Source organism: Coturnix japonica, chromosome 34, assembly GCF_054131305.1.
Source record: "Coturnix japonica strain WE chromosome 34, WE-NBRP24, whole genome shotgun sequence".
NCBI classification, from domain to species: Eukaryota; Metazoa; Chordata; class Aves; order Galliformes; family Phasianidae; genus Coturnix; species Coturnix japonica.
The window spans coordinates 3,894,940-3,907,410 of NC_140696.1; the positions used below are offsets into that span (position 1 = coordinate 3,894,940).

The following is a 12,471-nucleotide window of genomic DNA, read 5'->3' on the forward strand; positions in this document are numbered from 1 at the left end:
CTCATCCTTCCCAATGGCAGCATCAGCCTGGCTGCTCCTATAGGCAGTGCTGGATACAGCCACAGCAGCTCCTGCTTTTATCTCAGACAGCTTCCCCTCACCTAGCAAAAGGTTTGGCCTTGTTTGAGAGGTATCTACTCCCCAAATGCCCTAGGTCTTTTTCTAAGCCTATTTCACACTGATGTTTATAGCTGAAATTGTGCTGGAAGGCTGAAAATCGCACAGTGTTTGCCCCTCTTTCCCCCAGTCTTTTCCCTCCTGGTTTCCCTTTTCCTCCTGGAGCTCAGGATCAGAAAGCAAAACCCATTTATTCCCCAGACACACCATTTAGGCTTAAAGCTGTAACTGCTACCCATGCTCAGGTGGGGAGAATGGAGAGCAGGGAGCCGTGGAGCTCTGTAACCAAGAGACGCTGACCTCGCTGAATCACACAAGTTTTGTGACCATCAGGGAGCAAAGCTGAAGGCATGAAATTGATGAGACTCAGGCAGAGAACACATCGCCATGCCATCCCCAGATCAAAGTTTAGCGCTGTCAGAAATCAGCCCTTAACTTCCGAGCCTGGGGAGAGAGGAAAAGGGGAATCAGACAGAGCAGAGCTGCGAGCAGCCAGGTCTGTGCTGCAGGGAGCAGGTAGGGATGGGCACAAGCTCCAGCAGCCTGAATATAGCTGGGGATCCAGTGCTGGCCCTGCAAGAGCAGAGGTTGGAGGCAGGCAGGGGATGGGCAGAAGGAAAGGGGCATAGATGCCCATGGTGCGTTCTGCACCCCCAGCTCAGTCAGTGCCCAGGTCTTTTACTTTGATGCACCTTTGGTGCAGCATACCTGACATCTGTTGGTCTGTGGATTTGCTGATGGACTTCTCTTGGTTCTCCTAACTGAATGCAAGTAATCCCATGTCAGAATTAAGCTGTATCTTTGCAAAGGGCTTTGCTAGCAGAGCTCTCCCCAGGACAATGGTACCTGTGAATCTTTATAAGCAATAGACAAGGGAGGTTTAGCGAGCTTTAGGCTTTCCCTGCCGATAAAATTCCTTACACACCGTGTTCCACAGATGACTTGATCCCATCTTTGTAATCTGCTGCTGTTTACACAGGGCTGAACTGCTCTCGCACAATGCTGTGATTACCAGTGCCTTTTAAAAAGCCTGTGGGTAAATGTCTGGCTAGGCAGAAATTCTCCCCTGCTCATAATTCATTCCAGCCTGAACCTCGCAGGAATCTGTAATAGCTGCTTGGAAACAATTGCAGAAATCTGGCACCGGTCTTGTCCAATAAAGCCGTCCTGCGTGGACTGTGAAATATCACCTTCTCTGTGACCTGTGCACCTTATTTGCTGGTGGGCAGCATTGCCAATCACCGTGCCTTGCTTTTGCTTTCCCTTCTTGCTGCTGGCTTTAGCAGGGCTTCTACAAGCCTTGCCTTCTATTGGCTTTTCTCCTCATCTGCCTTTAAGCCTGGTGGGGATGGAAAAACAACGGGGCAGACCTGGACCTGGAGGCACTTAGCCCTGTTTTTCCTAAGGAAATAGAACAAGAGCAGGAGCAGAGAGCACGGCGAGAGCAGTGCACCCACAAATTTGCCTTTGTGTGATGCATTTGCAAGTAGGGCATGGATCCAGGGAGATAAGCTGCATATTTTATCGAGTCGTCAGGCCTGATGGTGCCTTGGCTTCTGCACAGACCTATGAAACTCGGGGACAACAAGTGCAAATAGCTTTTCCTTTCCCCCCCTCCCGTTCTTTTTCTCCACATGCATAATTGTCATCCTGCAAAGCAGGCAAACAAACCTACAGGAGAAACGGGGGAGGTTTCGTTTTTACACAAAGCAATTACAGACATTAGAAGAGCTGTAGTAATAAAAATAATGTTTAAAATTCAAATCCCTTATCCATATTGCGAGTATATTAACGTCGCAAGAAGGTATTTCTTTTTTTTTGCCCCTTGCTTTGCGAGGCAATATGGAAACATTTATGCCCTGTCTGGAAGGAGAGCACTGTGTTAAGCTGGGGCTGTGGGAGAGGCAGCCTGCAGCAATAAGCAAAGGGTGGTCAGGTCCAGAGCATGAAATGGTTGTGCTTTGGGTGTTGGTGTGAAACCCAGGTGGGGTTGAACTCCTGCTGCTCTCCCCAGAGCCCCATCTCACTATTCACCCTGCACTCACATCCTTTGCTTCTCTCTCTCTGCAGAAAGCCGACCTGGCAGTGGCGGGGCTGACGATTACAGCAGAGCGGGAGAAGGTGATTGATTTCTCTAAGCCATTCATGACTTTGGGAATTAGCATTCTCTACCGAGTTCATATGGTAAGAGACTTCTTTTATGAGCATTTATGCGCTTCCATTATTTGCATGCAAACGCTCCTCGTTATAGAAGAAAAGTGAAGGGCTCATAAAAATATTTGGTTTTCCTATTTAAACACAAATGTGCTGGACCTTGATTTCCTTCCTCCTGCCATGAGTCAGCTGAGTGCATTCAGTTCCCATCACCCCATTAGCTCTATCCCTGGGCCCCCAGATCCCAGGTGCTGCAGAAGGTGAGCACCGACATCCCATTCCCTTCCAGCAGAACATCCCATTGTTCCCAATCTGGAGCTGGGAAACATTCTTTGCGCTGTGCTGAATGCGATGGGAATTACAGTCCTGATTTCCCGTCATCTCAACAATAGCAGCCAAAAGGATAAAACAATTAGAGCTGCCTCTCCCAGCCCCCTCTCTTCACTCGTGATGCTGTTAAAGATGCAGTGTTCAGTACAAATATAAACAAACTTGCGCATACATCTCTCTGCACTGAGTTGCTGCTGCCAAGAACAAACAAGTAATTAAAATCTAGTTAAAATTCCATTTCTTCTGGTACGTGCAGGAATTAGGATCGGTCATTAGCTGATCAAGAAAGACCAGACCTTTAGGTAACCATCCCTTCCCAGCTTCACACCCAGTCTCCCCTGTATCCAGAGGTGTTTCTGCCAGTGCTTTGTGGCTGGGGTTATAGTTGAGTTTCTTGCTTTCTCACATGTCTTTAAATGTCTTTAAATGCCCCCAGTCCTCCCCACAGCCCAGCATGTCCCATGAGGCCCCATTCAATGGACAGTGTGAGGCTGCATCACTCACCCCACAGGATGTGCAGCAGTGTCAGTGCAGGGCTTGCATGTAATGAGCTGCTTAAGTGCGAGGCGTGTGCTGCTGCCTCTGTGCACTCAATGTAAATGTGTCTGACACATCCACTTTGAGTGCAAGTTCTTCAGGGCAGGGACCGTCTGCTATAGTACAGGTGTGACACTGGAGAGCTGTGTCCCAGCTCAAGCACATCCCAAAGTGAGCAGGATTCATGTTTAGGGTCACAGGAAGCATTTGGCAGCTGCTTTCCTGCTGTTGGTCAGGGCTTGGTCTGCAGCAGTGATGAGGGCTGTGGCTGATACACAGAGTGACCCCATTAGGGCTGCAGAGGGGATGCAAGCATCTCCTAGTACTGGGGGATCCCCAGTTTCTCCTCCGAGCTGGAAGTGGGCAGTAATTAACTCATTAAACTGGTAAATATTGAACTAACAGGGAAAGGCAAGGTAGCTCGTTGCTCTGTCTCTCCATAGAGATGGGGCTTGCAGAGTAGCTGGAGGCAGCCCCCCACCCTCCCCACCATCACCCCCGTGGTGCCTGAAATTGCAGCTGATGTGTGTTCATCACGGCTCAGATCAGACGTAGCCTCATAAATAAGCACAAACACATCCCTTGCTGAGGAGTGGCCTCCATGCCCCAGTCTCCTCCCAGCGTGATGACATTTTATGTGCATTTCCATTTAACTCCGATTGCAAATTTCTCCCCCCACCCTCCACCCCTCTCCCCTTCCCACCCACCCAACCCAGCCACCACACTGCCTCTCTTATCACACATAACTGAAGATGGCAGCTTTAAATGGGGCTGTCATTTTTCTCAATTTCACTTGTTGTGATATAATCAAGTATGGATTTCTGACGCGGGGACTCTAATAGGCTTTCTGACTCGCAGGCTGTGAGGAGAAAAGGCTTTTTTGGTTTATTACATCCCTGCTGTGGTCCTGCAGAGGGCAGGAGGTAGATGGTAGGTCCTGAGCTATACCAGGCTCCGGGGAAGGACTGGGGCAGGTATCTGGTGCTTTGCTCTGCACAGAGGTGTGTTGGAAGGCTTATTTGTTGCATACACTTGCTTCTGCTCATACCTGCCTGCAGTAAAGGAACTGAGGGACCAGCTGGCACATGGTCCTTGTTGATCTGCCTTGAAAGTCCTTTCTGTGCTCTCCCTTGAGATGAGATGACATACATTAGGTGAACTGAGGCTTGAAGAGTTTCTGCTTGAGTGCTGCAAAGGTATGAGCTGGGAGGACCAACTGAGCAGCCAGTCCCTGTGTTCTGCAGGCAGGCAGTGAGCTGCAAGGCTCCCATGGAGCTGCATGGTCAGGCTCCATCCCTCCAGAAACCTGCCCTTGCCTGGCTGAGAATGAGGCCTTCCAGGAAGCAAAGAAGCACAGAATAGCTTGGGTTGGAAGGGACCTTGGAGATCAGAAAACCTCAGAATGGCTTGGGTTGGAAGAGATCTTAAAGCTCTTCTAGCTCCAGGAACCACTGAATGAATCTCTCTTGCCTCCATCTGAGGATATGCAGGAGACCTTCATCAATTATTGGACACTTTTAACATTTCTATTCCAGGAAAAATAGCTCTTCCAATTAACAAAGCCGTATTGGGACCCGCTAAAAATATCTGACAGACGCCTGATATTGTCAGTCCCATCTTCAAAACAGACAGATAAGAGAGAGTTTGTGCCCTCCGTGGGAACAGAATATCTTTATTCTTATCCTCAACTGTGAATGAAAAGAATATGTAGCAGCAGCCTGAAAATGACTGTAGCTGAAAAGAACCAGAACTACTACTACTGTAAAGTCACAGGAGAGAGTCACTGCCAAGCTGGAAACTTAAAGCTTCCAATGCAATTTCCTTAATGAGCGTAATTTATTGACAAACTGCCCCAGAAACACAGAGAAGACACGGAGGCCCTAATTACAGCGAGGAACTTTGCTACAGGAGCATCTCACAAGGGATCCCAGCCTCCAAGTCCAGCCCTCGTTAAGGACCCAGCAGGAGATGCTGTGGGGTGGCTCTCATAGCAGTTTGCTGTAGTTGGGAGCATCACAGCACCCGAGGTATTTATATTCAGGAAGGTCTTTGTGTAACAGCCCGCTGCCTTTTCTAGCGACATCCCAGTTTTTAGAAGAGCTAAGAAGACCTTGTGAAATGCAGCTTTTTGCATGAGAGTAGGAATATTTCAGTAGTAAAACAGTGTTTTTATGGAAACAGAATTTCAAATGCTTCTCTCGGCTCTGGGGAAGGAAGAAAAGGCAGAAAAAAACACCAGCCCTCAACTCTGTTTCCCAAAGACTTGTGTGAAAACAGAAAATCACTCACTGCCTTGGGATTAAGTGCAGCTCTGAAGCACTCGGGTCTTGGATGGCACCGGGTTTGCTGTGGCAATTGAAGTGAGCTGTTATTTATTACCAGCTTCTATTAGTTTATGTGGTGTCATGAGCGGAGTTAAGGCAGCGGGCTAAGAAAAATGAGGGCTCTGTGTATCAGAGACAACCCCAGCAGCAGCCAATGTGTAAGGGAGCATCTCACAGCCCATTCTGGGACACCCCTGTTCAGGTGACATTGAGTTTGCTTGGAGATAAATTGGGAGCTGCTTTTTCCCCACTGAGCCGAATGGGAGTTCAGCTTGAGAGAAACGTCTGGAAATTAATCCTTCTCTCATCCCAGCGTTGCTAAACTTGACAAGATTTCGGTGGCTGCCTTGTCCTTGTGAGTCGGATGTACTTGAAGAGCCGAGCAGCCCAATTTCCCTAGCAGCGAAGGTGTTACTTCTCAAGGAAAGGTGGCATTGCTGAGGTAGAAGCAGGAAATTCTGACGCATCCTGAAGATAAAAATATCGCTTCTCTGAGATAAAAGTAATAATTGTACCGAGTTATGTAGGGAGGGAATGTCTGAAGGCAGAAGCAAACGAGCCTGAAATGTTGCAAATATGTTGTGGGGTGGTTTTTTATCCCTTTTTTTTTTGCATTAAAATGTGTTCTCCCCGTTTTGTTTCCTGCTGAGGCTCCCACTCCCGTATCCCCCCTTTTCACCCTGGGAGCCCCTTTGTGCCCAGCACTCCTCTATGGGTGACCAACAGCTCCAGACCTGGGTTTCCCCCCTCCCATGTCTGTCCTGCAGCACAGTGTGTCCCATCTTCCATCACTTCACCTGGTTGTCTGGAGGAACAAAGGAGGCTGTGCCAGGGAGAGGAGAGGTCTCAGGAAAGGATCCCTGCAGGGCAGGTTCACCTGTGGCACTGCCTTCCCTGCAAGCCTTTTGCAATTCCCTATTTGCTGTATTTCCCTTCTGCCCCTCCCAGCCATTGTCAGCATCAAGGCAGGTGCGTCTCTTTGTGTCCTTTTCAGGACGAATCACTCAGTGTGTAACAAAACAGGTCAAACTCTCATCTGTTTGCCTTGCAGGGCCGCAAGCCTGGCTACTTCTCCTTCCTGGACCCCTTTTCCCCTGGTGTGTGGCTCTTCATGCTGCTCGCCTACCTGGCCGTCAGCTGCGTCCTCTTCCTGGTTGCTCGGTAATGTGGCTGCTGTTGCCTTTCCTTTCCTCGCGGTGCCATCTAGCGTCACTCTCCCAGCCCCGTGGTGAGGGGCTGCACATGGGGATGTCCCCCAGGCCACCAGCATGGGGTCCTGCTGTCCCCCATCAGCTGGGGATGGGGCTATGCTAGGCACACATCAGTGCTGGGTGGCCATAGGCATGGCTGTGAGCTGTGCCAGAAGCTGTCTGGGAAGGGCAGAAGGAGGTTTGAGATGAGGCTGTTCCTTAGAAGTGCTCAGTCTGCAGCAGAGAAAGCAGAGCACTTGTCTTGGCCGTAAAGGGCAGATGTCAGCACAAATGCATTCAGAGATGTTAATGCAAACTCCAGTACTGGTGTCGGTCCTTTAAAACGCGCTGTATTCAGAAAGTGGAAGTTCATTAATATCCTTCAAGAGCTCCCAGCTGACGTGCAGAGCCTCGCCTGACAGCCCTCAGTCGATTCCCTACGACTAATTTAAATCAGCTTTTGAATATGTCACAAAGCACTTTTCTGCAGCACATCTCCCATCGAGGTGTGGGGGTTGAGCTCTAGGGCTGCCTTCCTTGACCTGATGGCAAAACGTTGCCATTTGGTGCCACAGATGGAACTTTCCACACTCAGCTCAGCTGTATCTTGGCAATGCATTCCAGAGGTGTGCTCAGGGCTCGGATGCTGCTTCGGGACGTGGCGAATACCCTCTCCTCATTACAGAAATGGAACAACCGTGCTGCCACTCGGTCCCTTAGCATGGCTGAAGTTGTCATGCTGACAAGGCTTTAATGCTTTCTTTGAATCCCATTACAGCCTCACATGCATAGACTTGAAGAAAACACTGAATAATGGAGCAGGGCACTCTCTGCAGGCTGAGATGTGGTGCCCCTCCAACCCCTCTCTGCATGTTTTAAACATTGCCCTCTAGGTCTTGTGCCTGTAGATGAGGTGAGAGATGCAGGAATGAAAGCCTCATATGGGTGAAATGCTGCAATAGAGCCCTGCAGCTGCATTTGCACCCAAAATAACCCTCTCAAGCACCAGCTTTGTTAACCATTAGCAATAGAATGAATGGCAGCGTAGGATTTAGAAGACTTTCTTAGCAACCGGGGAACTGAAGAGTGAGAACAGCCCAAAAAGAGATCCTGGCTGCCATCACTTCAGTGACATGCTGTTGTTTATGTGCAATTACCACCCCTGTCCCATCTCTGTGAGCTCTGAAAGCATGAGATGTTTTAAAACAACCAGCACATGGCCTCAAACCGAACTCAATGGTTAGACCTTGCTGGGGCCACCAGACCTTGGAGCAACCGATTGCAACCGTTCTTCCTCAATGATGTCATGCAGTCAGGTCTTAACGTGTTCCACTTTGGGTCTTGCCATGGATGCTCGTTATCTGGCAGGGATCCCAGCAGGAGATGTTTGATTTCAATTTCACATCAAGACCACGCGCTTCTGGAGTTATTGTCATTGTCTGTGACGCAAATTGGCACGCAGGACTCCAACCTCCCTCCAGCCCATGTCCTTCAGCAGAGCCTCCCAAAACTTCTGCACATCTTACAGCAAAGCCTCTGGCTCCTGAGTCTCACTCAGCACAGCTCTGTGCCCTGAGCAACAACTGGCAGCTGAGTTTCCTCCTCAGATAAAAACTGCCTCTGGGAGAGCTGGAGCTTTGCAGCTTTTCTTTTCCTGCTATGTTTCTCTTCAGTGCCCCATTTCCCAGCAAATTACCTCTGCTTCCTTCTCCTTGTCGTTGCAGCTTGACGCCCTATGAGTGGTACAGCCCCCATCCCTGCTCACAAGGCAGGTGCAACCTTCTCATCAACCAGTACTCGCTGGGCAACAGCCTGTGGTTTCCTGTCGGGGGGTTCATGCAGCAAGGCTCCACCATCGCCCCCCAGGCGCTCTCCACGCGTTGTGTCAGTGGAGTCTGGTAAGTTCCTCTCAATGGGGGCTTCTCTTGCAGATCAGCCCATGGGGAAATCTCAGCTTATCTTCTTTGCTTCCCCTTCCCTCAGGTGGGCCTTCACCTTGATCATCATCTCCTCCTACACGGCCAACCTGGCAGCCTTCCTCACGGTGCAGCGCATGGACGTTCCCATTGAGTCTGTGGATGACCTGGCAGACCAGACCACCATTGAATATGGCACCATTCACGGCGGCTCCAGCATGACCTTCTTCCAAGTAAACCCTGTTCTTTTGCTTGCTGGGGTGGGGGGTTGCACCCTTGAATCAGATTTGGATGTTGCTCAGCCTGCCATGCCTCTCACTGGTGTGTTGCATCCCAGTTAATGGCACAGGGATGTTTGGGGCGGGCTCTGGCTGCTTGGTAGGATGGATGTTAGGGGTTTAGGTTGGATGTCAGGGGGAAGTTCTTCACTAGGAGAGTGGTTAGGTCCTGGAACAGGCTGCCCAGGGAGGTTGTGGATGCCCCATCCTTGGAGGTGTTCAAGACCAGGTTGGACGGGGCCATGGGCAACCTGATCTATGGGGTCTCTATGGGGGTCTGTGGGGATCTATGGTGTCTATGGGGTCTCTATGGGGGTCTATGGGGTCTCCTGGGCAACCTGATCTAGTAAAGGTGTATGTTTGGTGGCCCTGCCAGGCAGGGGGGTTGGAACTACATGATCCTTCAGGTCCCTTCCAACCCGGGTCATTCTGTGATTCATTCTGTGATTCTGTAGCAGTTGTCTTTAGCAGCTGAGCATTTGCAGTCAGATTTTTATGGGTCCCTGTGCGTGGTCAGTGTTGTCTTATGTTCTCCACGAGAGCCCCTTGGGTGAGCAAAGAAGCATTTGCAGTCCCCTAATGGGATATCTTATGTAAACGTGCTGGTGTAAATCAGAGTCTCTATGGGGTCAGTGGCTCTGAAAACGTACAAGTCAAGTATGTGCCAATGTAATACTGGTTAGCTCAATTTCATTCCTGTCTTCCCTGCTGTATTCAAAAGGGAAACAAATGAGTGAATCTTTTCTGCAGTGCTCTGAATGCACACAGAACTGCTTGAGGATTATTTGTTTATTGGATGTTGAAATACCAAGAGGGGAGAAAGCTTTTCTCACTTCTCCTCTGAGCCTGAACTGAAGCAAGAAGGCTGAGAAACCTCTCAAGCGAGCCTGAGCTTTTCAGCTCAACTTTCCACCCTTCAGGGGTTTGGCAAAAAAACCTTCTTTTGAGCAGAACATCACGTCTAAAACGAGCTGAAGAGCCCAAGTGGGTAAGGTGGCTGCATACGAGGCGCTCATCTCTTTTCAGGCAGACTTTCAAGGTTAAAATCCTGTCACGGCTCTGCACTGTGCCCGTGTCAAAAAGGAAATTAGCACAAGGTATTCTTGTACCATTTGCAACACCTTCTGTCAGGGCGGTGAGTCAGGTGCTGCAGTGGGTTGCGCAGACGTGGCTGAGGCTTGTCCTCACCCCTCAGCTCTTGGCTGCGTGTGACATCCATTGCTGAAGCTCCTTGCAGTGCAACCTGTCCTGGCAGCAGTTTCCCTGGCTGCTAACACATGGGATTGGGGTGTAGAGTGCTGTGAATTGTGAGCGAGCACACCCTGCCCACCTGGCCCTGCACGAGTGACTGCACAGAGGACAGAGCTGGGTGGACAAGGGTGTCCTGAGGCCCTTTGTCACAGCATGCAAGACACTGAATTCGCTCCTCGCTCCATCAAAGTAAGGCAGGTCCAACCACCGGCATGTTCTGGAGATGTGGGGCTTGCTGAGGTCTAGTTCAGTGCAGCCAGTGAAAAGACTCTAGGTATGAAATCCAGATGGAGGGGGCAGTGAACTGCAATAAGCTTTGACTGCCCTCAGGCCTCAGTGCTCTTCTCAGGTTGGTGCTATCTGGCTCTAGTGGGATGTTTGAGCACAAGGGTATGGGGAGCATAGAGTGGCTTAAATTAAATACGAGCTGTTTCCTCTGATTCTTATGAATGTTTTTGATACACTTGGACAAAAATGATGTATATATATTTTTTTTCTAAAATGGAATTTCTGCAAAGAGATTTGCTGGAACCTATTGGAATTAGGTATGCATTTCACACCCAGCCTCGCCAACAAAGTCTCAAATCCACCAAGACATTCAGACCTCTAAATCTCATTGGAATAACTGAAGATTAGGCATCCGAATCCCTTTGTGAATCAGGCACTAAGCCTGTTTCGACTCCCCTCCATGTCGTAGCCTTTACACAGGAGGGTCCACTGAGTGCTGTGTGCCACCACACTCTCCCCCTGCCTTACCTACCCTCCTCTCTCTGCAGAACTCCCGCTACCAGACGTACCAGCGGATGTGGAACTACATGTACTCCAAGCAGCCCAGTGTCTTTGTGAAGAGCACGGAGGAAGGGATCGCGCGCGTGCTGAACTCCAATTACGCCTTCCTGCTGGAGTCCACCATGAACGAGTATTATCGTCAGCGCAATTGCAACCTCACGCAGGTCGGGGGCCTTCTGGACACCAAGGGCTACGGGATTGGCATGCCCGTCGGTAGGCAGTGAAGACAAATTCTAGTCCTTCTCAGCTGTCAGCAGAGGACCGGAGCATTTTGAAAGGCTGAGCCGGCTCTAAAGCCAATCTCACGTTTCATGGCTCTGCCCGGGGTCCTTTATTAATCTCGGGAGGAAAATCAAACACTCTGCAGTTGCCCACAGTGCGCAATCAGAGCCAGATGTGCGAGAGCCAGCTCTGGTCCAGAGCCTTGTGACACGTGACTGTGGCTCCTTCAATAATTCATATGCAAGATGTTTCAAAATTGCTGCTTGTTTTCTGCATACACGCTCTTTGCTGACGGTTTCCCTTTTAGAACCAGTGTTTTTTGAATCGTTTTGTGCTCCTTGTCTCATCTCAGATGTGCCTTGAAAGTAATGCTGGTACAATTGCTGTTAGGTCTTAACACCGGGTGGTTCTGATAACTCCAGGACACAGACCCGACAGTCAGCAACTATCTCACCCCACAATCAGCTTTCAACAGATGCGGGTTCTTGTCTTTCAGATAGGGGAGCTAACAAAAGAGCACCATTTCCCAAGGCAGCAAAGGAAAAGGAGGTAGCCGTTGTTATTCCAGACGACTGACCCATCTCTGGGCCAGTTTCAGGCTTCAAGTGCCCACACTTTGCAATACAAAGTGAAGCCGGATGACGCAAAGCCCTCGTGCAGGCAGTCACTGTAGTTTAGCTGACATGAGTAAGCTTGTAAAGTCACAGTAACCCGGTTGTGAGTACAAATGCTCACTGTCATGACTAAATCTGTTCTGACATTGTCTTGTTAAGCAGCGAAATTGTAGCAGATAAGAGGAGCAGAATGCTGCTTGATGGGACAATAGTGCAGAGTTACCAGGGGAGCTGTAGGCTTTCCCACGGCCCTTCTGCACCCCCAGAGCATGGAGCATCTTCTCCCATACCTCGCTTGTGTGTTGGGTTCTGTGCCACTGCAGTGCACCAGTGTGAAACATGAGTGATAGAGCAAGGTTGGTGCTGGGGGCAGATGGGCAGGAGAGGGACCTCTGTGGTTTGATTGAGGAGCAGTTTGGTACTGAGCTGCCCACTCAGCTCCTGCCCATGAAGCTGCAGCTTTCCTTTATAACTTGTTTACATGCCACATGTGGGTCTTGGTGTGCAGGCAGCAGTGCCTTAGCACCCACCTCTCGCTGTTGCAGGCTCTGTGTTCCGAGATGAGTTCGACCTGGCCATCCTCCAGCTGCAGGAGAACAACCGGCTGGAGATCCTGAAGCGAAAGTGGTGGGAAGGAGGGAAGTGTCCCAAGGAGGAGGACCACAGGGCCAAAGGTACGCCGTGCTGCTCTGCAGGGAGCCGTGTGAGGATGGAGATCCATCTGCACGTGTGTGCTGCTGGGTTTTCTG

General features: G+C 50.0%; 1 protein-coding gene across 6 annotated transcripts in view; it reads left to right on the forward strand.

Annotated features, from left to right (window-relative positions):
* The window catches only part of GRIK4 (glutamate ionotropic receptor kainate type subunit 4), a 105,006-nt gene that overhangs the window by 88,161 nt on the left and 4,374 nt on the right, over window positions 1–12,471 (forward strand). For 5 of the 6 annotated variants that reach the window (XM_015884046.3, XM_085526111.1, XM_085526112.1 and 2 more), the window contains exons 13-18: window positions 2,188–2,301; window positions 6,514–6,623; window positions 8,377–8,550; window positions 8,636–8,801; window positions 10,874–11,099; window positions 12,268–12,396. In XM_015884046.3, coding sequence (XP_015739532.2) covers window positions 2,188–2,301; window positions 6,514–6,623; window positions 8,377–8,550; window positions 8,636–8,801; window positions 10,874–11,099; window positions 12,268–12,396 — 919 coding nt within the window. The remainder of the gene's footprint in view (window positions 1–2,187; window positions 2,302–6,513; window positions 6,624–8,376; window positions 8,551–8,635; window positions 8,802–10,873; window positions 11,100–12,267; window positions 12,397–12,471) is intronic. The other variant, XR_014938251.1, reaches the window with a different exon arrangement.